Raw genomic sequence first — 27,670 nt, 5'->3', positions numbered from 1 at the left:
CTTCTGCACTCAGCTTTCTTTATAGTCTAACTCTCACATCCATACATGACTACTGGAAAAACCATAGCCTTGACTAGACGGACCGTTGTTGACAAAGTAATATCTCTGCTTTTTAATATGCTGTCTAGGTTGGTCATAACTTTCCTTCCAAGGAGTAAGCGTCTTTTAAGTTCATGGCTGCAATCACCATCTGCAGTGATTTTGGGGCCCAGAAAAATAAAGTCAGCCACTGTTTCCCCATCTATTTGCTATGAAGTGATGGGACCAGATGCCATGATCTTCGTTTTCTGAATGTTGAGTTTTAAGCCAACTTTTTCACTCTCTTCTTTCACTTTCATCAAGAGGCTCTTTAGTTCTTCTTTGCTTTCTGCCATAAGGGTGGTTTCATCTGCATATCTGAGGTTATTGATATCTCTTCCAGCAATCTTGATTCCAGCTTGTGCTTCATCCAGTCCAGCATTTCTCATAATGTACTCTGTATATAAGTTAAACAAGCAGGGTGACAATATACAGCCTTGATGTACTCCTTTCCCGATTTGGAACCAGTCTGTTGTTCCATGTCCAGTTAAATTGAACAGTTCTATGAAGACCTACAAGACCTTCTAGAACTAATAATTCAAAAAGATGTCTTTTTGATTATACAGACTGGAATGCAAAAGTAGGAAGTAAAAAAATACCTGGAGTAACGGGAAAACTTGGCCTTGGAGTACAGAATGAAGCAGGGCAAAGGCTAAACAGAGTTTTGCCAAGACAATGCACTGGTCATAGCAAACACCCTCTTCCCGCAACATAAGAGAAGACTCTACACATGGACATCACCACATGGTCAATACCAAAATCAGAATGATTATATTCTTTGCAGCCAAAGATGGAGAAGCTCTATACAGTCAGCAAAAACAAGACTGGGAACTGACTGTGACTCAGATCATGAACTCATTATTGCCAAGTTCAGACTTAAATTGAAGAAAGTAAACTAGACCATTCAGGTATGACCTAAATCAAATCCCTTATGATTATACAATGGAAGTGACAAACAGATTCAAGGAATTAGATCTGATAGACAGAGTGCCTGAAGAACTATGGATGGAGATTCGTGACATTGTACATTGATCAAGACCATCCCCAAGAAAAAGCAATGCAAAAAGGCAAAAATGCAAAAAGGCCTGAGGAGGCCTTACAAACAACTATGAAAAGAAGAGAAGTGAAAGGCAAAGGAGAAAAGGAAAGATATACCCATCTGAATGCAGAGTTCCAAAGAATAGCAAGGAGAGATAAGAAAGTATTCCTCAGTGATGAATGCAGAGAAATAGAGGAAAACAATAGAATGGGAAAGACTAGGATCTCTTTAAGAAAAGTAGAGATATCAAGGGAACATTTCATGCAAAGATGGGCACAATAAAAGACAGAAATGATATGGATCTAACAGAGGCAGAAGAGATTAAGAAGCAGTGGCAAGAATACACAGAAGAACTGTACAAAAAAGATGTTCATGACCCAGATAAATGAGGGTCTGATCACTCACCTAGAGCCAGACTTCCTGGAATGTGAAGTCAAGTGGGCCTTAGGAAGCATCACTACAAACAAAGCTAGTGGAGGTGATGGAATTCCAGGTGAGCTATTTCAAAATACCTCATCCTAAAAGATGATGCTGTGAAAGTGCTGCACTCAATATGCCAGCAAATTTGGAAAACTCAGCAGTGGCCACAGGACTGGAAAATGTCAGTTTCCATTCCAGTCCCAGAGAAAGGCAATGCCAAAGAATGCTCAAACTACCGCACAATTGCACTAATCTCACACGCTAGTAAAGTAATGCTCAAAATTCTCCAAGCCAAGCTTCAACAGTATGTGAACCGTGAACTTCCAGATGTTCAAACTGGATTTAGAAAAGGCAGAGGAACCAGAGATCAAATTGCAAACATCTGTTGGATCATTGAAAAAGCGAGTTCCAGAAAAACATCTACTTCTGCTTTATTGCCCATGCTAAAGCCTTTGACTGTGTGGATCATAACAAAGTGTGGAAAAATATCATCCCTACGGTTAAGATAGAAGTGCCCACCCCTGCCTCCCACTGTGTCTAGTCTGTGTCTGATCTCTTTTCTATGAGTTTGTTGTTGTTTTGCTTAGATTCCACATGTAAGTGAGGTCATTCAGTATTTGTCCTATATTACTTATTTCACTTTAGCATATAATGTCTTCAAGGTCCATACATGTTTTTGCATTGGGTAGGATTTTCTCACTTTCTTATGGCTGAAAAATATCCCATTGTACATATATACCACAGCATCTTTATTCATCCACAAATGGACACTTAGGTTGTTTCCATGTCTTGGCTGTTGTAAATAATGTTGCAGTGACTATGGGGGTGAAGATATCTTTTCAAGTTAGTGCTACTGTTTGCTTTGACTACATCCCAGAAGTGGAATGCTGGATCATTTGGAAGTTCTATTAAGTTTTTGAGGCACCTCCGTACTGTTTTCCACATGGCTATACCAATTTATAATCTTATCAACAGTGCACAAGGGTTCCCTTTTCTCTACATTTATACATATTTATCTCTTGTCTTTTTGATGATATCCATTCTAACAGTAGGAGTTGATGTCTCATTGTGGTTTTAATTTGCAATTCCTTAGTGACTAGTGATGTTGAACATTTCCCCGTGTATCTATTGGTCTATTGTATATCTGCTTTGGAAAAATGTCTATTTAGGCCCTTTGCCCACTTTGCTGCCGCTGCCAAGTCGCTTTAGTCGTGTCCGACTCTGTGCGACCCCATGGACTGCAGCCTACCAGGCTTCTCTGTCCATGGGATTCTCCAGGCAAGAACACTGGAGTGGGTTGCCATTTCCTTCTCCAGTGCATGAAAGTGGAAAGTGAAAGTGAAGTCACTCAGTCGTGTCTGACTCTTAGTGACCCCATGGACTGCAGCCCACCAGGCTCCTCCATCCATGGAATTTTCCAGGCAACAGTACTGGAGTCGGGTGCCATTGCTTTCTCCCTGCCCACTTTAACTGATTTTTTTTTTTTGCTATTGAGTTATATGAGTTCTTCATATATTTTTGACATTAACTGCTTATCAGATGTATGGTTTGCAGATTTTTTTCTCTGTTTCATAGGTTGTCTTTTCATTTTGTTAATGTGTTCTTTTGTTGTACTGAAGCTTTTTAGTTTGATGTAGTCCTACTTGTTTACTTTGGTTTTGTTGCTTGGATTTCAGGTGTGATTTACACACTTTTTATACATCCCAAATCAAACTGCTTTTATTTCCTCTGCCTAGATTAATGCTTCATGAAAAGTACTCAACAAATAATGGTATGCATATGTGTGTAAGCGTATATGAAGATAAGCATATAAATACATGCCTGCACACATATTTTCAGTCTTTCACTTTATTATCATTCAACAAACCATAAATGTGTAAGTACTGATAAGTTATTTACTGAATCTATCTTTTAGAAGTACAGATGGGAGTAGTTCTTGGAAAAGATGAGGATAACTTTCACAAATCTTCCTTGGTTAGAAGAAATAGAGGTTTGTTGCCTGCTTTTTGGAAGGAAAGTTATGACCAACCTAGATAGCATATTCAAAAGCAGAGACATTCCTTTGCCAACAAAGATTCATCTAGTCAAGGCTATGGTTTTTCCTGTGGTCATGTATGGATGTGAGAGCTGGACTGTGAAGAAGGCTGAGCTCCGAAGAATTGATGCTTTTGAACTGTGGTGTTGGAGAAGACTCTTGAGAGTCCCTTGGACTGCAAGGAGATCCAACCAGTCCATTCTGAAGGAGATCAGCCCTGGGATTTCTTTGGAAGGAATGATGCTAAAGCTGAAACTCCAGTACTTTGGCCACCTCATGCGAAGAGTTGACTCTTTGGAAAAGACTCTGATGCTGGGAGGGATTGGAGGCAGGAGGAGAAGGCGACGACAGAGGAGGAGATGGCTGGATGGCATCACTGACTCTATGGACGTGAGTCTGAGTGAACTCCGGGAGTTGGTGATGGACAGGGAGGCCTGGCGTGCTGCGATTCATGGGGTCGCAAAGAGTCGGACACGACTGAGCGACTGATCTGATCTGATCTGAAGCTGATATTTGGAAAGGTTACAATTTTCATAAGCTTTCACAAATAAATCATTATTCTTATCATTTCTGTGATATATTTTCTGAAGTTATGGAAAAGTGTTCTGAGTTCTCTGCTACCAACAGGTGGACTATCTGAATTACAGTTGATCTTTATAAAATATTTTCATTATCACTGGGGATCATTCACACTTAAAATCCCCCTTTTCTGACATTTTCTTGATCTCTAATCACTTTACCCCTATGTGAAACTCTAGTCCAGCAAGGAAGAGCTCCTGATACAAAATATTTACAATTACAGGTCCTTGAGAAATAGACACAGGAAAAACACAAGTCTTGATAGAGAACAGACAGTTCTGCTTAGTTTGTTGCTTGGATTAATAAGAGAGTTTATGCTATTTAATTTCAACATGGAATTTTCCATGAAAGAATTGACTGGCAAAGGGTGAAATCATGATTCAAAGAATTTAACTTCTAGTTTTTACTGAAATGTTTTGGCAATATGGCTTCACTGTATTGGTGAAACACACACACACACACACTCAGTGCATGCAATAATAAGCTCTTGGTTGTCCCCGAATTTTTTTGATTGTTAACAGTACACAATGCTAGCCAGCAATGCCTTGCTAAAAAGAAAAAACAAACAAAAAACTACAATTTTGTAACCCAGCAATTCTAAAGTACATCTCTTTCCAGAATTTTAGAACTTCTTTCTGTTTTCATGCTCCCAAAATAACAAAAAAAGAAGCTTTTGATACTTTTATTCTTGTGCCTTTTAAAATAATTTTTCACTTCAGTTTTAACTTCTCAACAGAAAATTTGCTTACAATGACTTTGTCCATCTTTTTTATCAACATATTGTGTTTATTAAGTGATGCAAGCTGAGAGACTGAAATAGTAATTTCCACATGGGCAGGAGAAGTAATTACCTATTACTAATTAAAAGTAATTTCCCCATGAAAAGCAAGTCACTGCAACCCCTTAATATGGAAAGCATGTAGTTGAGGACTGGGATTTGGGGCTGCCAATGTAGCTCATGACTACATCAACAAAAACCAAGTTCCTTGCAGAAGTACCATCACTATACCTGTTCAGCAATCAATTCCTACCTTCCAATTCCTACCCTCCTTCAGCAAGCTCTCTCTTCCTCAAATAGCTGTCCCATCAATCTCTTGCTAATCCTCAAGTCGCCCTTTCACTGTGCCCTTAGAAATCCATACTACTGAAAAGTACTTATATTCTCTATATTCTTTTAAGGGTCCTACGAGCTTCCCACATGGCACTAGTGAGTGGTAAATAATCCATTTGCCAGTTCAAGAGATGCAAGAGATTTGGGTTTGATCCCTGGGTTTGAAAGATTCCCTGGAGAAGGAAATGGCAACCCACTCCAGTATTCTTGCTTGGGAAACCCCATAGACAGAGGAGACTGGTGGGCTACAGTCTATGAGGCTGCAAAGAGTTGGACATGACTGAACACACATACAGTTTAACAGTCCTACACACTTTACTTTAAATGAAACCTGGCTTCTCTCTGAGGTATTACTTCCCCTTCAAGTCTAGAGTTGAAGTTCACTTATGGAGTTTACCTGTGGTTCTACAGCCTTCAGTTCTGAAGCCATGGGACCGTGGCACTGGGAGAGAGTCTGCTCTTCTGACTGTGAAACCCTACCTTCTTTGAAACCTGAGGCATTGCACAGACAGGCCCTTCCATCCTTTCAGCTTCACATCACCCTCCACTCACTCCTTATACCTCCTCAGACATACCACTTGAGAACACACACTTGAGTAAAACCACACCATCCTATACACATTCTTGGAAAACACTGGGACCAGGCTCATCTTACCTTCTGATATACTGTTCGACACACTAAAAGTCCCTTAACCGCCTTTCCTTCAAAAGTCTTCCTCTCCTCTTTACTCCTTAATCCAGTCACATGGTCACATCTTGAGATTTAATTTCATTACTCTGAAATACTTAAAAAAATTTGAACTATATTCTGTTTCTTAATCTGGCAACTCTTTCCAGTTAACCTCTAGTGACAATACCTTTTAAATATATTGCTCCCAGGGATGCAAGAATTTGGGCTCTAGAGCCAAACTGTCTGGATTTGGATTCCAGTTCTACCACTTACTAGTTATATAATCTTTGCAGTTATGTGTTCTCTCTGTCTCTCTTTCCTTATTTGTAAAATGGTGATAATAATGACGCATCTCTCATAGAGTCTGTTAGGACTAAATGTTTAAATACATGTAAGCACTTCTAATAGTGTCTGCTGCTGCTGCTAAGTCGCTTCAGTCGTGTCCGACTCTGTGCGACCCCAGAGACGGCAGCCCATCAGGCTCTGCCGTCCCTGGGATTCTCCAGGCAAGAACACTGGAGTGGGTTGCCATTTCCTTCTCCAATGCAGGAAAGTGAAAAGTGAAAGTGAAGTCGCTCAGTTGTGTCCGACGCCTAGCGACCCCATGGACTGCAGCCTACCAGGCTCCTCCGCCCATGGGATTTTCCAGGCAAGAGTACTGGAGTGGGTTGCCATTGCCTTCTCTAGCATATGGTAAACGTTCAATGTACATTAGCCATATAAGGTCTCTGACTTTCACACCATGAAATGCAGACTTTGAGATACAGTTTAATGAGTTTTGATCATCTCATACATCTGCATACCATAACTCATAAAGGTACACAACATTTCAATCACCCCAGACAGATCTTTTGTGCATCTTTTCAACCAGTCTCCACATTCATACCTTTTAAGGGAAAGCACTAATTTCTCTTACCGTAGATTAATTTTGTCTATTTATATAAATGAAATCACAGTAAATGGCTTCTCACACTCAGGCTAACATCTGAGGCTCATCAGTATTGATGCATGCATTGGTAGTTTGTTCTTGTTTTGCTGAGTAGTACCTCACTCTGTGCATAGAGCACCATTTGTTTGGTCTTCTGCTATTGGACTTTTGAGTTATTTCAACATTTTGGCCATCATAAATAAAGCTGTTGTGAAATGCAAATTTGTATATACATATTTTCATTTCCTTAGATAGACAGCAAGAAAAAGAACTGTTGAATCAAAGGGCAAATATTTAACTTTATGAGAAACCTCCAAAGGTATTTTCAAAGTAGTTATACCATTTTCCACTTACACTAGACATTCATGAAATTGCTTTACATCTCAACAACATTTAGTACTTCTTGTCTCTTTTAGCCATTCTTAGTGGGTGAAGTAGTAGAGGTAACTTTTTTTAACTTGTACTTCCCTGACTGATAGTATAGAGCTTTTCTTCATATACTTATTTAATCAACTGTAAAAATCTCTGTTGAATTATTTTTGCCTTAAAAAAGTTATGTCTTTTCATTATAGAGTTGTAGGATCTAGTCTCAATAAGTCTGTTGTCAGTTATATATATTAAGAATATCATCTCCCATTTTGTGGCTTGCTTATTCATTTTCTTAATATCTTTTTGACGCATAGTTTTAAATTTCATTGAAGCCTATTTTGTCAATTAATTTCTTAATTATGGTTAATGCTTTCTGGGCCCTAAGAAATATCTTAAAGTAGCTTTTTGTATTTACATTCAGATCTATAATCCATCTCAAATTAATTTTTGTAAATGGTATGAAGTATGGGCTGAGGTTCATTTTTCTTTCTTGTATATACTCAGAATTTCCAGTTCTCAAAAAAAAATTTTTTTTCTCTGCCTATTGAAGTGTTCTGATGCTTTGGTTGATGTATACATGTGTGGGTATTGTGAACTTTTTATTGGTATCTATGCCAGGTACATAATATCTTGATTACCGTAACCTTATATGAAGTTTTGAAATCATTAGATATAAATTTTACTTTTTGAAAAGGTTTTGGCTATTCTTGGACCTGTGAATTTCTTTGTAAATTTTAGAAGTAGCTTATTAAATTCTGAAAAAAAAAAAGAAAAAGCAGCAGCCTGCTGGGACTGTAATTGGGATGAGACTGAATCTACAGATTTACTGAAAAAGTATTGGCATCTTAACAAATATAGTCTTCTCATTCATTAACAACGTGCTCCCGTTTATTTAGGTCTTCAATTTTTCTAAGCAATGTTTTACAGTTTTCAATGTAAAAGGCTAACATATATTTTGTTAAACTTACTCTTGAATATTTTTGATGCTGTTGTAAATGTCTTTAAAATTTATAAAGTTTTTAATTTTCCATGCTATGAATACATCTATATAGAAATATAAAATTGATTTTGGTATACTGACATTGTGTTCTGTGACCCTGTTAAACTCACTTATTTTAACTAGGTTTTGTTTGGTTTTTGTAGGTTCCCTAGAATTTTCTACAAGATGGTTATGTTGTCTGCAAAAATAGAAATTTTTACTTATTTTTCAATCTGTATGCTATAAAATTTCTCTTTGTTATCTTATTGCACTTGCTGGGGGACTTCGAATACAATGCTGATCAAAAGTTGTCAGAGTAGATATCTTTGACTTGTTCCCCATCTGAGGAGTAAGTACTCAGTATTTCATCATTAAATATGATTGAATTGTAGGTTTTTATAGTGGTCTTTGATCAAGCTGAACAAGTTTCCTTCTGGTAATAGTTTGATGTGAGCCATCACAATGGCTGATGAATTTTCATCAATTGATTTTTCTACATTCACTGAGATGATTTTACAATTTTTTCCCTTTATTCTGTTAACATTATAAATTACACTGACTAATTATGAAATTGTAAGATTAACCTTGAATTCTTGGATAAACACTACTTGGTCATGATGTTAAGGATCCATATGTCTATGCTCACGAGTGATTCTGATTTATAGTTCTCTTTTGGGAATTACATTTCCTGGTTTTGGTATAAGAATTATGCTAGCCTCATTTTATTAAGTGAACTGGAAAATGTTATTTCTCCCTTATTATCTAAGAGCATTATTTTTCCTCAAATGTTTGGTGAGACTTACCCATAAATCTATCCGAACCTGGATTTTCTTTGTGGCAATGTTTTAAATTACAGATTCATTTTCTAAATATAGATATAAGGCTACTCAGATTTTCTACTTCTTTTAGTATCAGTTTTAGTAATTGTTTCTTTGAAAAAATTTTCCTACTTCATCTGCTGCTGCCAAGTCGCTTCAGTCGTGTCCGACTCTGTGCGACCCCATGGACTGCAGCCTACCAGGCTTCTCTGTCCATGGGATTCTCCAGGCAAGAACACTGGAGTGGGTTGCCATTTCCTTCTCCATACTTCATCTAAATTGTCAAATTTATTAGTATAAAATTGTTCACACAAGCATGTGTGCTCAGTCGCCTCAGTCATGTCTGATCCTTTGTGGCCCTATGGATAGTAGCCTGCCAGGCTCCTGTGTTAACTGGATTCTCCAGGCAGGAATACTGGAGTGGGTTGCCATGCCCTACTTCAGAGGATCTTCCCAACCCAGGAATTGAACCTACATCTTCTGTACTGCAGGAGGATTCTTTTATCCACTGAGCCACCTGGGAAGTTCAAAATCGTTCATAATATTTCCCTATTTCCTTTTCCTTTACATCTCATCTTCATACTGACATTGTGTGTGTGTGTGGTCTGTCTTTTGCTTGATTAGTCTAGGTTTGTCACCTACTAAATAGTTTTTAAAAATCCACACCTGGTTTTATTGATTTTTTTCTCCATTGTCCATTTTGTTGACTTACTCTCTTGATTACTTCTTTCTGAATACTTTAGATACCTGTAATGCATCTCACAAATTTTGGTATGCTTTAACTACTAGTTAAAATCAGTAAAATATCAGTTAAATTATTTTCTAATATTCCCTGTAATTCTTGCTTATCTATAGGTTATTTAGAAGTATGTTGCTTTATTTTCAAGTACTTGGGGATTTTTCAATTACCTTTTTTGTTATTAACTTTAATAATCAAAGAACATACTTTGTATAATTTCAGTCTTTTTAACTTTGTTGAGGCATACACACTGAGGAAACCAGAAGGGAAAGAGACACGTGTACCCCAATGTTCATCGCAGCACTGTTTATAATAGCCAAGACATGGAAGCAACCTAGATGTCCATCAGCAGATGAATGGATAAGAAAGCTGTGGTACATATACACAATGGAGTATTACTCAACCATTAAAAAGAATACATTTGAATCAGTTCTAATGAGGTGGATGAAACTGGAGCCTATTATACAGAGTGAAGTAAGCCAGAAGGAAAAACAGAAATACAGTATACTAACGCATATATATGGAATTTAGAAAGATGGTAACAATAACCCGGTGTACGAGACAGCAAAAGAGACACTGATGTATAGAACAGTCTTATGGACTCTGTGGGAGAGGGAGAGGGTGGGAAGATTTGGGAGAATGGCAATGAAACATGTAAAATATCATGTAGGAAACGAGTTGCCAGTCCAGGTTTGATGCATGATGCTGGATGCTTGGGGCTGGTGCACTGGGACGGCCCAGAGGGATGGTATGGGGAGGGAGGAGGGGAGGAGGGTTCGGGATGGGGAACACATGTATACCTGTGGCGGATTCATTTTGATATTTGGCAAAACTAATACAATTATGTAAAGTTTAAAAATAAAATAAAATTGGAAGAATAAAAAAAAAAAAAAAAAAAAAAGAAAAAAAAAAAAAAAAAAATAATAAAAGCCAAAGTCATTACAATGGGCTAGAGTTCTGACTTCAAAAAAAAAAAAAAAAAGAATAAAACAGCCTAATATATCATATATATTGGTGGAAATTCAATGTGCATTTGAACACAGTGTTACTCTGCAGCTGTTTGAGTAAACATTCTAGAAATGTCATATAAGTCAGGTTGATTGATAGCATTTTTCAAGTTTACTGATTTTCTGTCAATTTCTGAGAGGGGAGTGTTGAAATCATCTATAATTGAGCATTTATTTTTCTTCAGTTCTGTTAGTTTTTGCTTCATGCAATTTCAAGCACTGTTATGAGGTGTGTACATATTCAGGATTGTTCTATCTTCTACATGATTTGATCCCCTTATCCTTATGTCCTTATGTTCCATGTCCAGTTCTAATGGTTGCTTCTTGACCTACATACAGATTTCTCAGGAGGCAGGTCAGGTGGTCTGATATTCCCATCTCTTTTAGAATTTTCCAGTCTGTTGTGATCCACAGTCAAAGGCTTTGGCGTAGTCAATAAAGCAGAAATAGATGTTTTTCTGGAACTCTCGTGCTTTTCCAGTGATCCAACGGGTGTTGGTAATTTGATCTCTGGTTCCACTGCCTTTTCTAAATCCAGCTTGAAAATTTGGAAGTTCACAGTTCACATACTGTTGAAGCCTGGCTTGGAGAATTTTGAGCATTACTTTGCTAGCATGTGAGATGAGTGCAATTGTGTGGTAGTTTGAGCATTCTTTGGCATTGCCTTTCTTTGGGATTGGAAAGAAAACTGACATTTTCCAGTCCTGTGGCCACTGCTGAGTTTTCCAAATTTGCTGGCATATTGAGTCACAGCATTATCTTTTAGGATATGAAATAGCTCACCTGGAATTCCATCACCTCCACTAGCTTTGTTCATAGTGATGCTTCATAAGGCCCACTTGATTTTGCATTCCAGGATGTCTGGCTCTAGGTGAGTGATCACACTATCATGGTTATCTGGGTCATGAAGATCTTTTTTTGTATAGTTCTTCTGTGTATTGTTGCCACCTCTTCTTAATATCTTCTGCTTCTGTTAGGTCCATACCATTTCTGTCTTGTATTGTGCCCATCTTTGCATGAAATATTCCATTGGTATCTCTAATTTTCTTGAAGAGATCTCTGGTCTATCCCATTCTATTGTTTTCCTCTATTTCTCTGCATTGATCACTGAGGAAGGCTTTCTTATCTCTCCATGCTACTCTTTGGAACTCTATATTCAAATGGTACATTTTTCCTTTTCTCCTTTGCCTTTTGTTTCTCTTCTTTTCATAGCTGTTTGTAAGGCCTCCTCAGACAACCATTTTGCCTTTTGCATTGCTTTTTCTTGGGATGGTCTTGATCACTGCCTCCTGTACAATGTCACAAACTTCCGTCCATAGTTCTTCAGGCACTCTATCAGATCTAATCTTTTGAATCTGTTTGTCACTTCCACTGTATAATCGTAAGGGATTTGATTTAGGTCATACCCGAATGGTCTTCCATACTTTCTTCAATTTAAGTCTGAATTTGACAATAAGGAGTTCATGATCTGAGTCACAGTCAGCTCCCAGTCTTGTTTTTGCTGACTGTATAGAGCAGAATTCTCCATCTCTGGCTGCAAAGAATATAATCAATCTGATTTTGGTATTGACCATCTGGTGATGTTCATGTGTAGAGTCTTCTCTTGTGTTGCTTGAAGAGGGTTTTTGCTATGACCAGTGTGTTCTCTTGGCAAAACTCTGTTAGCCTCTGCCCTGCTTCGTTTTGTACTCCAAGGCCATATTTGCCTCTTACTCCAGTATGTCTTGACTTCCTACTTTTGCATTCAAGTCCCCTACAATGAAAAGGACATCTTTTTGGGGTGTTAGTTCTAGAAGGTCTTGTAGGTCTTCATAGAACCATTCAACTTCAGCTTCGTCAGAATTACTGCTTGTGACATAGACTTGGATTACTGTGATATTGAATGGTTTGCTTTGGAAATGAACAGAGATCATTCTGTCATTTTTGAGATTGCACCTAAGAACTGCATTTCAGACTCTTCTGTTGACTATGAAGGCTACTTCATTTCTTCTAAGGGATTCTTGCCCACAGTAGTAGATATAATGGTCATCTGAGTTAAATCCACCCATTCCAGTCTATTTTAGTTTGCTGATTCCTAAAATGTTGATGGTCACTCTTGCCATTTCCTGTTTGACCACTTTCAATTTTCCTTGATTCATGGACCTAACATTCCAGGTTCCTATGCAATACTGTTCTTTACAGCATCGGACTTTACTTCCATTGCCAGTGACATCCACAACTGGGCATTGTTTTTGCTTTGACTCCATCTCTTCATTCTTTCTGGAGTTATTTCCTCACTCTTCTCCAATAGCATATTTGGCACCTACCGACCTGGGGAATTCATCTTTCAGTGTCATATCTTTTTGCCTTTTCATAGTGTTCATGGGGTTCTCAAGGCAAGAATACTGAAGTGGTTTGCCATTCCCTTCTCTGGTGGACTACATTTTGTCAGAACTCTCCACCATGACCCATCTGTCTTGGGTGGCCGTACATGGCATGGCTCATAGTTTCATTGAGTTGGACAAGACTGTGATCCATGTGATCTGTTTGATTAGTTTTCTGTGACTGTGGTTTTCATTCTGTCTGCCCTCTGAGGGATAAGGATAAGAGGCTTATGGAAGCTTCCTGATGGGAGAGACTGACTGTGGGAGAAACTGACTGTGGAAGAAACTGGGTCTTGTTCCACCAGACATTTACCCTGTTGGTAACACAACTACTTTGCCAATTCCAAGTGCCAGAGTAATTCAGTGCCATTTTCTCCCTTTGTTTTTTTTTTCTCACTGATTTAACTCCTGAAGTATCTTTTATATGTCTTTCTCCTCTACTTGCTACTATACTCATTTTCAGGTTAATTATGTCTCACCTGGATTTTGCACAGACTTTTAATTGGTCTCTCTGCCTCCAGCTATTTTTATTCTGACAATGTATTCATTTTCTAGAACACAGATGACATTATGAAACTTCTCTATGTTAACATTTAAAAAGAAATCTCTAGTGGACTGAAAAACAAAGTTTTTATCATGGCTTTTAAGGCCCTTCATGATTTGTTTCATCCACCCTTCTTTTCCAGCATTGTGAGTCTGTACATTCTCATTATATATCCCAGTTAAGGGATCAAACATGACATGAACCTCCATGCTTTCATTTGTGTGTATTCACAATTTAGCTCCAGTATCTCCACTTAGAACAAGCTCAAACTTGGCTAGGCAAGTCTGATACTTCCTTTTACCGGCATTCCCCACCTAAGACTAGTTTGGTACTAACACAGTCCATCATCATTAACTGTTTATACGGTTGCCTCCTCTGCCTACTATAATCTCCTTGATGAAAAGACTGTGTTTCATTCACCTCTGGATTCATTTGTCACAGACCTTGGCCTACAGAAGGGGCTCAACAAACATCTGTTCACTGAAACAAACTGCAAATTTAGACTTTTATTATGATAACATATTCATAAATTATAAAACATTGATTCAGGTCAAGAGAAAATAGTAAAATGGTAATAAGTATGAACTAACATTAACTAAAGCACTTACTATGAGCTTGGCAAGGTTCTAAGTAATAACCTATTTAATACTAGCAACTCTATAAAGCAGATTCTATAGTTGCTATGACCTAACCTATGAGGAAACTGAAGCACAGAGAGATAACTGACTTGCCCAGGGGCCCAAAAACAGGAAATGACAACTAGGAGTCAAACCCTCCTACAATCTAGCTTTGGAGGCCCACACTTTAACAATATCTGCCTGTTCATATGATTTGAAAAGACAGTGATCCTTATACTAGGTAATCATTCATTTCTCGGAACAAACATTTTTATGTGTAGTTGTTCCCACTACACATAACCATTCAGGGTCAGCAGAGAAAAGCATGAAAGTCCTCTTCTTTGCCCAAATCTCTTCAACAACCATACTAGACAGGTGAATGGAGTGAAAAACAGATAATAAATAATTTGCACATGAAAATATTTACAAACTGTCAAATTTAAGTACCATAAATACTATTTTGGATTCTAGGTTAGAATGATCTTACTGAGAAGCCATTCTCTAATTATATATTGAATATAGATCTAAAAAGTCTGTCTCCCCCTTTCTCTGTTCATTCATTGACACTCATGAAATTAAATATTGTTGAGAATGAAAAAATTTCTAAATAATTGGCTCTATGGGAAAAATAATCTTTAAGGAAAAAATTTAAAAACAATATGCCACACTTTCAGTTTGTAATAAAATCTATAACATATTCCATCAGAGTTGTGGTACAAGAAAATACAACTCCTAAAGAGTAATTCTATCTATTTAAATGACAAACAGTGGGTGTTGAGTGGTAAAAATTACTAAAAGAATTTGGTGTTGTAATTTATCATACTACTTTGTTATATCGCCAATGAAAGATTCATTTTCAGCAGTATCTCATCCTCAGACTTCCTATTCAAATAGAATTAAATTCACTGTACATTAATACATACTTTGGTGGCAAGACATTGATGTTCATCTGATACCATCACCAACTAATTGAAATTATATTAAAGAAGAAGTAAGATTGATTTCAGTGAGTCCTGACTAAGTGGCTACCTCCACTGTTTAATAGGATGGTTATTAACTTTTAAAACTGCTCTTGTCATTGAAAACCTAAATTAAAAGTATAAAATGTTATAAGCTAAATGTTAAGATGAATCCATCATAATTAAGAATAACATGAAAAATAAAATTTTTTATTAGATAGGATGAACATTCTACAGTAACTGGAACAGTAAGTAGCCTCTAAATAAATATTCATGTCAGTGTGGCTATAAAAATATCAACTCTATTTGCTGCCTCTGGTTATGTGAAGGCTTTAGCTAAGGATCCAAGGAAAACTGGACCATTTGGCAATTTCCTCAAAATTAGGGGTTGCAAACTATAGTTGAGAGGGGCCAGGTAGGTCACTTAAATGAGTCAACCAGAAAAGCTCTGACTGTACCCACATTCTTATGAATGGAGAAGATTAAACTTCATAGGAGAACTTAAAGCTCCATTATAAGTGTGCAGTTGCCACTCAGCTCTGACTTCCTGATGTTCAAGAAAGCAGAGTCAGTTAATGTCTCAATTTTTTAAAAAAGAGGTCAGAAATATTATGTGAAATTGCCTGATTTAAAATGTCAGCTGAAATGCTTTTAAAATACTATATTTTGAAGTTTATCAACAAAATATCTATGGCTCTTTAAAAGCAGAAAAAAGTGAAAAGTGCTTTGGCAAAAAGCAGAGAACTGGGGCCAATATCACCCCAACACCAGGGAGAACCCTAGTCATGGCATTTTGAATGAATGGAGTGCTCTGTGTCACCTTACTGCTCTTTGTGGAAATTTCCCTTAAAACATGACTCAGTTTTGATTCAATAAGGACTCATTTGGAACAGACTATATTAGTAGTGGAAAGGAAACACCCTCTACTGCTGTAGCATCTCCTAGACGGGGTTGGGGGTGGGTGATGAGGAAAAATGAGATAAAGTTTTAGAATCGAGTTTCTTAATAGTTGCTTGAATACTCCTGGACATTTATAGAACATGTAAGCACATTAGAAAGCTTATACAATTTGTCCATGATAAACTCATTATTTTATGTCCCAAGTTACTAGGCATATTAGGACCTGTCAATTGTTCAACAGTTACTAAGCACTTAATATGTTCTACACTCATAAGGACCAGGAATAAAAGCCAAATGAGACATGCTGACAGTCTAAAGGGGGAGACAGACATGTAAACACAGAATTAAAGTGCTGGGTGAACAAGTGTTATGAGAATTATGAATCTGTGGACGGTAATGATGATAACTGTACCCAAAAATGTCTAGTCAACAGAGGGGAAACCATGGAGGACTTCCTGGAAGATGTAGCACCTAAAGAGCAAATAGGAGATAAAATCCTTATCTAAAGTTTGGCCTATGTGTGTAGATTATAATTATGTACAGAATGATTACTTCAGATTTCAAAACTATATTCAGACACTTCAGTTAGTCAATCGACAAGGGTGACTGAAGTCACAAAAGCAAGGTAATGACAATCCTAAACCACACACAGAATAATGTATGGGTCTTACATATGATTTAACTCTTGGAAACTACCTAACACTGAACTCTAAACAATCTTAGATGAATAAGGAAATCATACCCAAATATAAGACAATGGATACAATTTTATTTGTAAGGCACTAAAGCATTTCCTTAATGTCTTAAATAATTAAACCTTAATAACTGAAGTATTTGCATTTAATCTTTTGCATTTGTGAATGTTTAATATACAATGAATTAAAATAATTCTTCTATAAACATAAACCATCAATTTATTCCACAGTCCAGCTCTATGTGTTATTGGTTCAGTCTCCAAGATTTCTCAGACTCAAAACCTCAGTTTTTCTTGATTCCTCCCCTTCCCTATTTATAGCCACTTTAGCATCAAGCCCTAAAAACAATGATCAGGATGTTCCCATGTCTCCACCTTCCATTTGCTCAGCCCACTGCACTGATTCATACATCAAAACTTGTTAATGAAGTTACTTATGGCCTCTTGATAGCCATATTCCCAAATATTTTCACATACTGACTTTCTCTTAGCAAAACTTTGTTGGTTTCGACACACTTTACTCTGCTTCATGCTTCGCATCACTTTCTCATTGTTGCCCTGCCTCCTTCATGCATTCTTCTTCCTTTGCCCATCCCTTTTCCTGGGCAAGTCCTTGTATTTCCTCCTCTAGACTCTTTTATTGTTGCTGCTGCCACTCTCTATTCTCTTTGCAGGCAATTTCATCCATTCTCATGATTTTAGGTGCCACTTGTACGCTGAGTTCAGTTCAGTTCAGTCACTCAGTCATGTCCAACTCTATGTGACCCCATGGACTGCAGCACGCCAGGCTTCCATGTTCATCACCAACTCCCGGAGCTTACTCAAACTCATGTCCATAAACTCGGTGATGCCATGCAACCATCTCATCCTTTGTTGTCCTCTTCTCCTCCCGCCTGCAATCTTTCCCAGCATCAGGGTCTTTTCCATTGAGTCAGTTCTTCACATCAGGTGGCCAAAGTATTGGACTGAAACTCTTCCAACGAATGAAAGTGAAGTCTTTAAGTCGTGTCCGACTCTCTGCGACCCCATAGACTGTAGCCTACCATGCTCCTCCATCCATAGGATTTTCCAGGCAAGAATACCGGAGTGGGTTGCCATTTCCTTTTCCAGAGGATCTTCCTAACCCAGGGATTGAACCCGGGTCTCCCACATTGTAGGCAGATGCTTTACCGTCTGAGCCACCAGGGAAGCCCTTCTAATGAATATTCAGGACTGATTTCCTTCAGGATGGACTGGTTGGATCTCCTTGCAGTCCAAGGAACTCTCAAGAATCTTCTCCAACACCACAGTTCAAAAGCATCAATTCTTTGGTGCTCAGCTTTCTTTAAGTCCAACTCTCACATCCATACATGACTACTAGAAAAATCATAGCTTTGACTAGATGGACCTTTGTCAGCAAAGTAATGTCTCTGCTTTTCAATATGCTATCTAGGTTGGTCATAGCTTTTCTTCCAAGGAATAAGTATCTTTTAATTTCATGGCTGCAATCACCATCTGCAATGATTTTGGAACCCCCCAAAATAAAGTCTCTCACTGTTTCCCCATCTATTTGCCATAAAGTGATGTGACTTGATGCCATGATCTTCGTTTTCTGAATGTTGAGTTTTAAGCCAACTTTTTCACTCTCCTCTTTCACTTTCATCAAGAGGCCCCAAAATCAGCCCGAATTCTCAATCTGAATGTTTCAGACTCCTTTACCAACATTTCCATGTTTCCTTTTTAACCTTTCTCCTGGATTTCTATGTATTGATTCTGTCGCCAGTCATCCAAACTAGGAAGCCAACTCAGCGTCATCCTTGACTTTTCCTTCTTCATTTCTAATTAATTTTCAATTAAAACTATTACCTATAGTTATTTTCCAACTCCGCTTCCTCATCTACACTCTGATTTCTATTTTCCAACTTCAGGACCTCATTTCTTTTACCTAGATTATTCATCTACTCATTCATCCATTTTTATAATTATTGACTGTCTCTGTGTGTGTCTTCATTGCTCAGTCATGTCCAACTCTTTGTGGCCTCATGGACTGTAGCCTACTGGGAGAGTCAATTCCTAGGTAGGTTGATAAGAAGTCTGGGGTCCCTGAGGAGGAGAGAGGGGTCTGGGGCTCTCAAGGGGGATCAAGGGGTCTGGAGTTCTCAAGGAAAAGAAAAGGAAAAAAATTTTTTTTTTTTTAAAGCCCAGAGCTGATGATTGCACAACAAAACAACTCATCTTGCTCAAGGATATGTTTTCCCTTAAACTCTGTAACAATGATTATATAACAACAATGTATCCTGCTTGAGGACATCTTTCTCCCTCTTAAGAACCTTCTGACTAATCCTGTTATCTTAAAATGTATATTCTGGGAGTGGGTCTGGTAAGACCTTTACAACCTTTAGACATTCTTTTGACTTAATGTAATAACCAATTGAAAAAGTATATAGCTCCCTTGTTAAGACTAGTGAGGGGAGCACTCTCCATCCCCTTTCTGATGTCTATGTCAGAAGCTTCCTCTGTCCCTTTATATACTTTAATAAAACTTCGCTACAAAAAAGCTCTTGAGTGATCAAACCTGGTCGTTGGTCCTGAAGATAAATCTTCTTCTTTGGAGACCACGATTTCGACATCATTCACAGTAAGCTATCACTATCAGGCTCCTCTGTCCATGGAATTCTCCAGATTGCTGTTCCTGGAGTGGGTCGCTAGTCCCTTCTCCAGGGTATCTTCCTAACTCAGGGATTGAACCTGGGTCTCCTGCACTGCAGGCAGATTCTTTACCATCTGAATCTCCAAGTGTCTAGGAGGAGTCAGGTCCTGCTATAGGCACTGGGGATACAAGACTGACAAAATGATATAAAACCCTGCTCTCATGGAGCTTACCTTCTTGCTACAATTGCACTGACTTTCTAACTGGTCCTGTTGACTTCTAGTCTCATCCTTCCCACCCATCCTCCAAAGTGATACTCCATCTAAAATGCAAATCTGACCAGGCACTCCTCCTGCAAGCCCTTCGGTAGCTCCCTATCACCTATGAGATAAAAGTTCAGGATCTGTGGCTGTAAACACAAAGCCTACCAGGAGGTTGCCCGGTTTTCCTCTCCAGCCTTACTACTTTCCTACTGGTCTCTTTTCAGCAACACTGAATTATTGGACTTACCTGCGCATCTCATGCAGCTACTCTTACTGCTACTATTTCTCTTCTAGGAATACCACCCCCACTCAACCTGGTTAATGCCTTCTTATCTTTCAGGGTCCAGCTCAGGCATCCTCTTCTTTAGGAGCCCTTCTCTGATCATTCCCCTGGTGCTCCACAGTCACTGTGGGTTCTGCTCACGCAGCATGTACTACATGATACAGAACCGCTCTGTTTAAATATGTCTTAGTTCATTGGACCATAAGTTTCTGATGTTATTTCACATCCATTCCTCTACTGCTACTGCCCTAGTCCTCATTATCCCAGTCTGGAGTACTGCATATGATATCCTCGTCTGCACTTTTTAGTCCCCTCAAGCCATTCCAAATGTCACTACCAGATTAATCTTCCCAAGCACAGAATTGACTGTATGTTCCTCTTCAAACCAAGCTTAATAGTTTCCTTTTCTCTCTAAAGTGGCTCCCGAAGAGTGGAATATGCATTGCATGCGAATGGTTTTAGACTGTTCATGGGCATGGCATTAAATGGCTATGGATCACAGAATACAAATTTCCCTCTATCAGTTTTGTTTCAATCCTAATTATGCCCAAGAAAATGTTTCAACATGTATCTAACTCTTGATAAGTTCCTATTAATTTAAGAGTAGGCCTCAGGACAGAACCCTTAACAGGAAATAGTACTTAACTAGACTCTAAAATACTGTTTGTTTTCAGTATGTTCATTGTTATGGCTAATTTCTATTTCTGTAAAGTTATACTGGTTTTCCATTCATAAGTGTGATATAACTTAAAAATAAATTTAAGTAAAAAAATAAAGTTGAGTTCGTTTAAAAGTAAAGTATTATTTACACTGGAACAGTTAGTATCCAAATATGGTAAAGTCATGAGAGTAGTACTGAAATGACTGACATTTGAAAAAGACTAGTCAGTCATACTAGGCCAAAATTTATTAGCCTGTTACCTACTGCTTACCTACTTATACATTATGCTGCTTGGGGTCTCAGAGGTTATAAAAATCTCCCAACCTGTATCAGGCTATTGGATTACAGAACTGAGGTTTCCTTAAGGCTACTTTAAGAAATCTGGCAACAATGATGTATCATCCTCTCTTCTTCAAATATGCACCACTTTCCAGCCTCCACATTTTCACTTATGCTAGAAATGCTCAGTTTTGCATCTCTACCTGTTGAAATTCTACTAATACAGTCCTTCAAAGTCAATGAAAAGAACAATCTCCTTCATGTTCAGTGTTCACTCAGTCGTGTCCAACTCTTTGCAACTCAATGAACTGCAGCACACCAGGCCTCCCTGTTTATCATCAACTCCTGGAGTTTACCCAAACTCATGTCCATCGAGTCGGTGATGCCATCCAACCATCTTATGCTCTGTCATCCCCTTCTCCTCCTGCCCTCAATCTTTCCCAGCATCAGGGTCTTTTCAAATGAGTCAGTTTCCCGCATCAGGTGGCCAAACTATTGGAATTTCAGCTTCAACATCAGTCCTTCCAATGAACACCCAGGACTGATCTCCTTTAGGATGGACTGGTTGGATCTCCTTGCAGTCCAAGGGATTCTCAAGAATCTTCTCCAACACCACAGTTCAAAAGCATCAATTCTTCAGTGCTCAGCTTTCTTTATGGTCCAACTCTCACATCTACACATGACTAACTGGAAAAGCCATAGCCTTGACTAGATGGACCTTTGTTGACAAAGTAATGTCTCTCCTTTTTAATAAGCTGTCTAGGTTGGTCATAACTTTCCTTCCAAGGAGTAAGCATCTTTTAAGTTCATGGCTGCAGTCACCATCTGCAGTGATTTTGGAGCCCAGACAAATAAAGTCAGCCACTGTTTCCACTGTTTCCCCATCTATTTGCCATGAAGTGATGGGACCAGATGCTATGATCTTCGTTTTCTGAATGTTGAGCTTTAAGCCAACTTTTTGACTCTCCTCTTTCACTTTCATTAAGAGGCTCTTTAGTTCTTCACTTTCTGCCATAAGGGTGGTGTCACCTGCATATCGAGGTTGTTGATATTTCTCCTGGCAATCCTGATTCCAGCTTGTGCTTCTTCCAGCCCAGCGTTTCTCATGATGTACTCTGCATATAACTTAAATAAGCAGGGTGACAATATACAGCCTTGACGTACTCCTTTTCCTATTTGGAACCAGTCTGTTGTTCCATGTCCAGTTCTAACTGTTGCTTCCTGACCTGCATACAGGTTTCTCAAGAGGCAGCTCAGGTGGTCTGGTATTCCCATCTCTTTCAGAATTTTCCACAGTTTATTGTGATCCACAGTCAAAGGCTTTGGCATAGTCAATAAAGCAGAAATAGATGTTTTTCTGAAACTCTCTTGCTTTTTTGATGATCCAGTGGATATTGGCAATTTGATCTCTGGTTCCTCTGCCTTTTCTAAAACCAGCTTGGACATCTGGAAGTTCATGGTTCACATATTGCTGAAGCCTAGCTTGGAGAATTTTGAGCATTACTTTACTAGCGTGTGAGATGAGTGCAATTGTGAAACCTTTTCTTATCCTGCAGTCAGATCGATTTCCATCCCTTTCACTGTACCAACAGCACATTCTCTCTCTACTGTGCTTCCTATCACAGTTTTGGTGATACTCTAGATATTCAAACAATTATATTTTTCCACTTCATAAATCTTAAGCTCTTTAACTGGAGGGAAGAGAATACATCTATTCATTTTTAATACAATCATGTAACCTAACAAATGCTTCATATACAGCATAGGCCCAGAATTAATATTTACTGAAATGAATTTAATATTTTAAGCAATATTCATGTGACACTTACAATTTTGCGCTTAATCATGAAGAGTGGGATTTTTGCATGAAGAGGGGTTGAAGACAATTCCTTATGGACTGTAGATAAATACAATCTTCTTTTTATGTTCCTCAAATCAGTAATTCTGAAAAAAGAGAGAGAAGATAAAAAGATTCCCATCAATATAATAACCACTTTTTTGGATAATCATCAAACTGATGTAATCTATCATATAGGCCCTTTTCAACAGGGAGATCAAATGCAGAATTTAGAAATTGCCTTTTTCTTTGAAGAAGTAATAAAATGTCTTCCTTAAATTCAAAGTGCACACATGCCTGAGTGTATAAATTCACTTAATATGCTAATTTATTTCAGTACTCTACCCTATATTACTAGTCTTCCAGCCTATGAAAAAATTCAATTTGTATGAACTGAGAAGCTGCTAGCCTTTAATAACCATGCTTGTTCCAGCCCCTTAAGCTTGTGCTATCTTGGGACATACTGTCACCTACTAAATAGGAAAACATTATGGGTTTCTTTTCCTAAAAATCCACCTGTCATTTTATATAGGCTCTTGGCCTGCTTAGAGACAGACACAAAACACTGACTGTCGGTTTCACTTTCCAAGCACATATCTTCAAGCCAGAATTATAATACACAAGTTTATTGCTCACTACTCAGGTCAACCCACAGTGATACCAAGGACACTGAATTTGAACATCTTTAATAGATTTAGACCACAGCTATGATCACAGAGATTAGGTTTGCTTCAAATTGATAGAGGCTCATTTTTATGTTCTGCTTCTTTTAGGTCTCAGAGGTAACAGAGCAGGCTTAAAATAGCCAAACCTGTCTCAAGCTGCATACTGAAGCATTGATGCTTCCTTAAAAACTGTCTTTTTATTCTCCAATAATAGTGATATTTACCCCATTTTTGAGCAACTTTGTCTGGGTGCACTAACTGCAAATTTTCTACAATTAGCAATTCCTCAAGAAGACATTTCATTCAAATATACTGCTACCAATATTTATAGTGTAATTAACTATCGTGTAAATCAACACAGGCTTTTCCAGACCTATCCCTTGCCTCCCCTTCACACTTTTCTAATCTCATTAAAACTATCACTAAACAATGTTAAAAAATAGGTACAATAAATATTAGGAGAAATGATTTCAGAATATTCCCCAGACCTAAAAATTCTACCCTACCTGCACTAAACAATACCATAAATTCATTTAAAAAGCAATAAAGCGTTTCAAGTCATTGTCAGAGTCAAGGTTTAAAATGTAAAAGTGTTAACACTACTGAGGTTTTACCCTTACAGAGATTAAGAAAATGTAGAATATTTGCCCTAGGGTACTATATTCAAAGTGGGAGGAACACATGGAGGGGAGGCAAAAAATATTAGATCACCTTTCATACCAACCTTTTAAAGTGTATTTATGTAACTTTCATTACATAGATAGTGCAGCAATATGTTTATATATATTTGAAATAATAAATGTATCCATATGGTTAGTGTTCTCAAACATTTTACCATAGGATTCAGGATCAAATATGTTTGTAAGGCATTGTCAAAAGGGCTGCTATTAACTCTCTTCAGTATCAAGTACTGATTAGGAAATGAAAAACTATACATACAGCAATTTTGCAAAGAAAATGAGAACAAAAAATTCCCTTGAATCAAACAAAATGTTTGATTGCCATCAACCAAAAACTTATTTGAGACACCATTTTATTAAGGTTTGCTTTGCTTGTAGGGATAAGACTATGTCATTTTTATTTGAAGAGGTATGGATCAAATTCCAAACAGAGGACTATCTGAGTATACTCCCATTTCATCAACAGATGGAACAACAGGAACATTCATTCATTCACTTTTTCAACCAATATTCCCTGAGCCAAGCCAACATCCTGGGTATATTTTGGGGAATACAACAGTGAAAAAGTCAGGATTTCGACCTTCCTAGAGCTTCTAGTCCTGTGGAAAAGGCAGGTAAAAAAAGTATAATGAGACAAAACAAATGCGAGTTATCCCAAACGCAATGAAGGAGACAAAAAAAGAGACTGAACTAGAAAATATCAAGAAATAAACTACTTTAGACAGTAAAGTCAGCAGGGCTAGGACTTAATATGTAAGAGAGAGACATGAGATAGAAAGGAGAGGTAATAGACCAAATCATGCTGGGGCTTTATGCTAAGGTAAGGAGTTTATAATAATGTATTGTGCACAACAGGAGCCTACAAGAGGGTCAACATTCTACCATGCATGATGAATAGATATCATAAAGATAAACAGATATGGTCTCTTTATTTATTGGGGTAAGATATGTATAACTGAAATGTACAGATTTTAGTGTTCAATCTCATTTATGTATATGTGTTTGTGTGTTTATATATATATAAACTGAGTATTTTCTTGCATGTTATCGTAATGGTATCTTTTTATTTGGAAATAATCTCTAAGTTAGAGAAAAGTATCACGAATAGAACACAGAAGACTCACATATGCTTTATCTCGATTAGCTTATTGCTTAACGATGAGTTTTAATAAGCAGAAGTTTTTAATTTTCATGATGTCCAGTTGATCATTATTTATAGCAGTGCTTTCTGTCTTAAAAAATCCTCACCTACTTCAAAGTTGTGAAAGTACTTTTCTGTTTCCTTTCACATCTTTATAGCTTCAGTTTCTACATTTAGCCCACGATTCATCTCACATCAAGTTCTCTGTGCTGTGTGAGGTACTGGGTATGGTTCTTTCCTTTCTGTATGTTTATCCAGCTGTCCTACCATCACTTATTAAAGACTTCTTTACTCACTGAAATGTCTTGGTGCTTTGCTGAAACTCAATCGACTATAAATATGTGTGTGTGTTTATTTCTGGACTCTTTACTCCATATTAATCCATTTGCTTCATTTACCCATTCTTACACCAATGTCACACTGCTTTCATTACTGTAGATTCACAGTTAAGTCTTAAAACTAGGTAAAGAAACTCTTCAAGTTGGTTTTGTCTAAGATCTGTTTGGCTCTTGCTTTTCCATACAGATTTTAAGATCCTCTTATTTTCTGCTAAAAAAACAAGTTACTGAGAGTTTAACTGGATTGTGTTGAATCTATTGATCAATTTAAGGAGAACTATACTGAGTCAATCACTTGCATGATATCTCTCTCCATTTATTTAGGCCTTGTTTAATTTGTTTCACAATGCTTTCAATTCAATTCAGTCACTCAGTCATGTCTGACTCTTTGAGACCCCATGGACTGATGCACGCCAGGCCTCCCTGACCATCACCAACTCCCATAGCCTACTCAAACTCATGTCCATTGAGTCAGTGATGCCATCCAACCATCTCATCCTCTGTCGTCCCCCTCTCCTCCCGCCTTCAATCTTTCCCAGCATCAGGGTCTTTTCAACTGAGTCAGCTCTTCGCATCAGGCGGCCAAAGTATTGGAGCTTCAGCTTCAACATCAGTCCTTCCAATGAATATTCAGGACTGACTTCCTTTAGGATGGACAGGGTGGATCTCCTTGCAGTCCAAGGGACTCTCAAGAGTCTTCTCCAACACCACAGTTCAAAAGCATCAATTATTCAGTGCTCAGCTTTCTTTATGGTCCAACTCTCACATCCATACATGACTACTGGAAAAATCACAGCCTTGACTAAACGACGCTTGTTGGCAAACTAATGTCTCTGCTTTTTAATATGCTCTCTAGGTTGGTCATAACCTTTCTTCCAAGGAGTAAGCGTCTTTTAATTTCATGGCTGCAATCATCATCTGCAGTGATTTTGGAGCCCTGACAAATAAAGTCAGCCACTGTTTCCCCATCTATTTGCCATGAAGTGATGGGACCGGATGCCATGATCTTAGTTTTCTGAATGTTGAGCTTTAAGCCCACTTTTTCACTTTCCTCTTTCACTTTATCAAGAGGCTCTTTAGTTCTTCTTCACTTTCTGCCATAAGGGTGGTGTCATCTGCATATCTGAAGTTATTGATATTTCTCCCAGCAATCTTGATTCTAGCTTGTGCTTCTTCCAGCCCAGTGTTTCTCATGATGTACTCTGCATATAAGTTAAATAAGCAGAATAGTATATAGAAATACCATTGAGTTTTGTATATAGACCTTGTTTCCTATGACCTTACTTCATTCATTCATGAGTTTTAGTAGTGGTTTGCTAGGTCCCTGAGAATTTTCTACATACACAACCATGTCTTCAGTAAATAAAGATTTCAACTTTTGTTTTTTTCAATTTTTATACCTTTTATTTATTTTTTCTGGCATTACTGTCTTGGTTTAGGATCTCCACAATATATGGAACAGAAGTGATGAGAGTAGAAGATCTTGCCTTGTTCTTGATCATAAGGGGAAAATGTTCACTAAGTTTCTACTAAATATGATTTTAGATGTAGGTTTCTTTTATCAGAGAAACTTTCCTTCTATTTCTAGTTTTTTGAAACTTTTTAAATCATGAAAAGGTGTAGAATTTTGTAAAATTTTTTTTCTGTATTGATAAATGATCCTATTATCTTTCTCCTTTATTCTGTCTATATACTGAATTATGGTGATTGCTTTTCAAATGTGGAACCAACCTTATATTCTGGGTGTAAGTTTCAATTGTGCTAGCATTTCTGTTGAGGATTTTTACACTTATGTTCATGAGGGACACTGGTACATAATTTTCTTGAAATATCTATGTCAGGTTTTGATAACAGAATTTAATTTCATAAAGTGATTTGGAAAGTGTTTCCTCCTCTATTATTTAAAAATTTGTTCAAAATGCTGCTAATTATTCTTGAATGCTAAATCGCTCAGTAGCTTCTGACTCTTTGCAACCCCATGGACTGTAGCTGGCTAGGCTCCTCTGTCCATGGAATTCTCCAGGCAAGAATACTGGAGTGGGTTG

General features: G+C 37.8%; 1 protein-coding gene across 14 annotated transcripts in view; it reads right to left on the bottom strand.

Annotated features, from left to right (window-relative positions):
- Positions 1-27,670, bottom strand: part of CFAP20DC (CFAP20 domain containing) — a 267,642-nt gene that overhangs the window by 141,070 nt on the left and 98,902 nt on the right. For all 14 annotated transcript variants that reach the window (XM_070359614.1, XM_070359613.1, XM_070359611.1 and 11 more), the window contains one exon: positions 22,794-22,908. In XM_070359614.1, the coding sequence (XP_070215715.1) occupies positions 22,794-22,908 (115 nt within the window). The remainder of the gene's footprint in view (positions 1-22,793; positions 22,909-27,670) is intronic.

Source organism: Bos mutus, chromosome 22 (genome assembly GCF_027580195.1).
Source record: "Bos mutus isolate GX-2022 chromosome 22, NWIPB_WYAK_1.1, whole genome shotgun sequence".
NCBI lineage: Eukaryota > Metazoa > Chordata > Mammalia > Artiodactyla > Bovidae > Bos > Bos mutus.
This window is presented reverse-complemented; position numbering and strand designations above follow the sequence as displayed.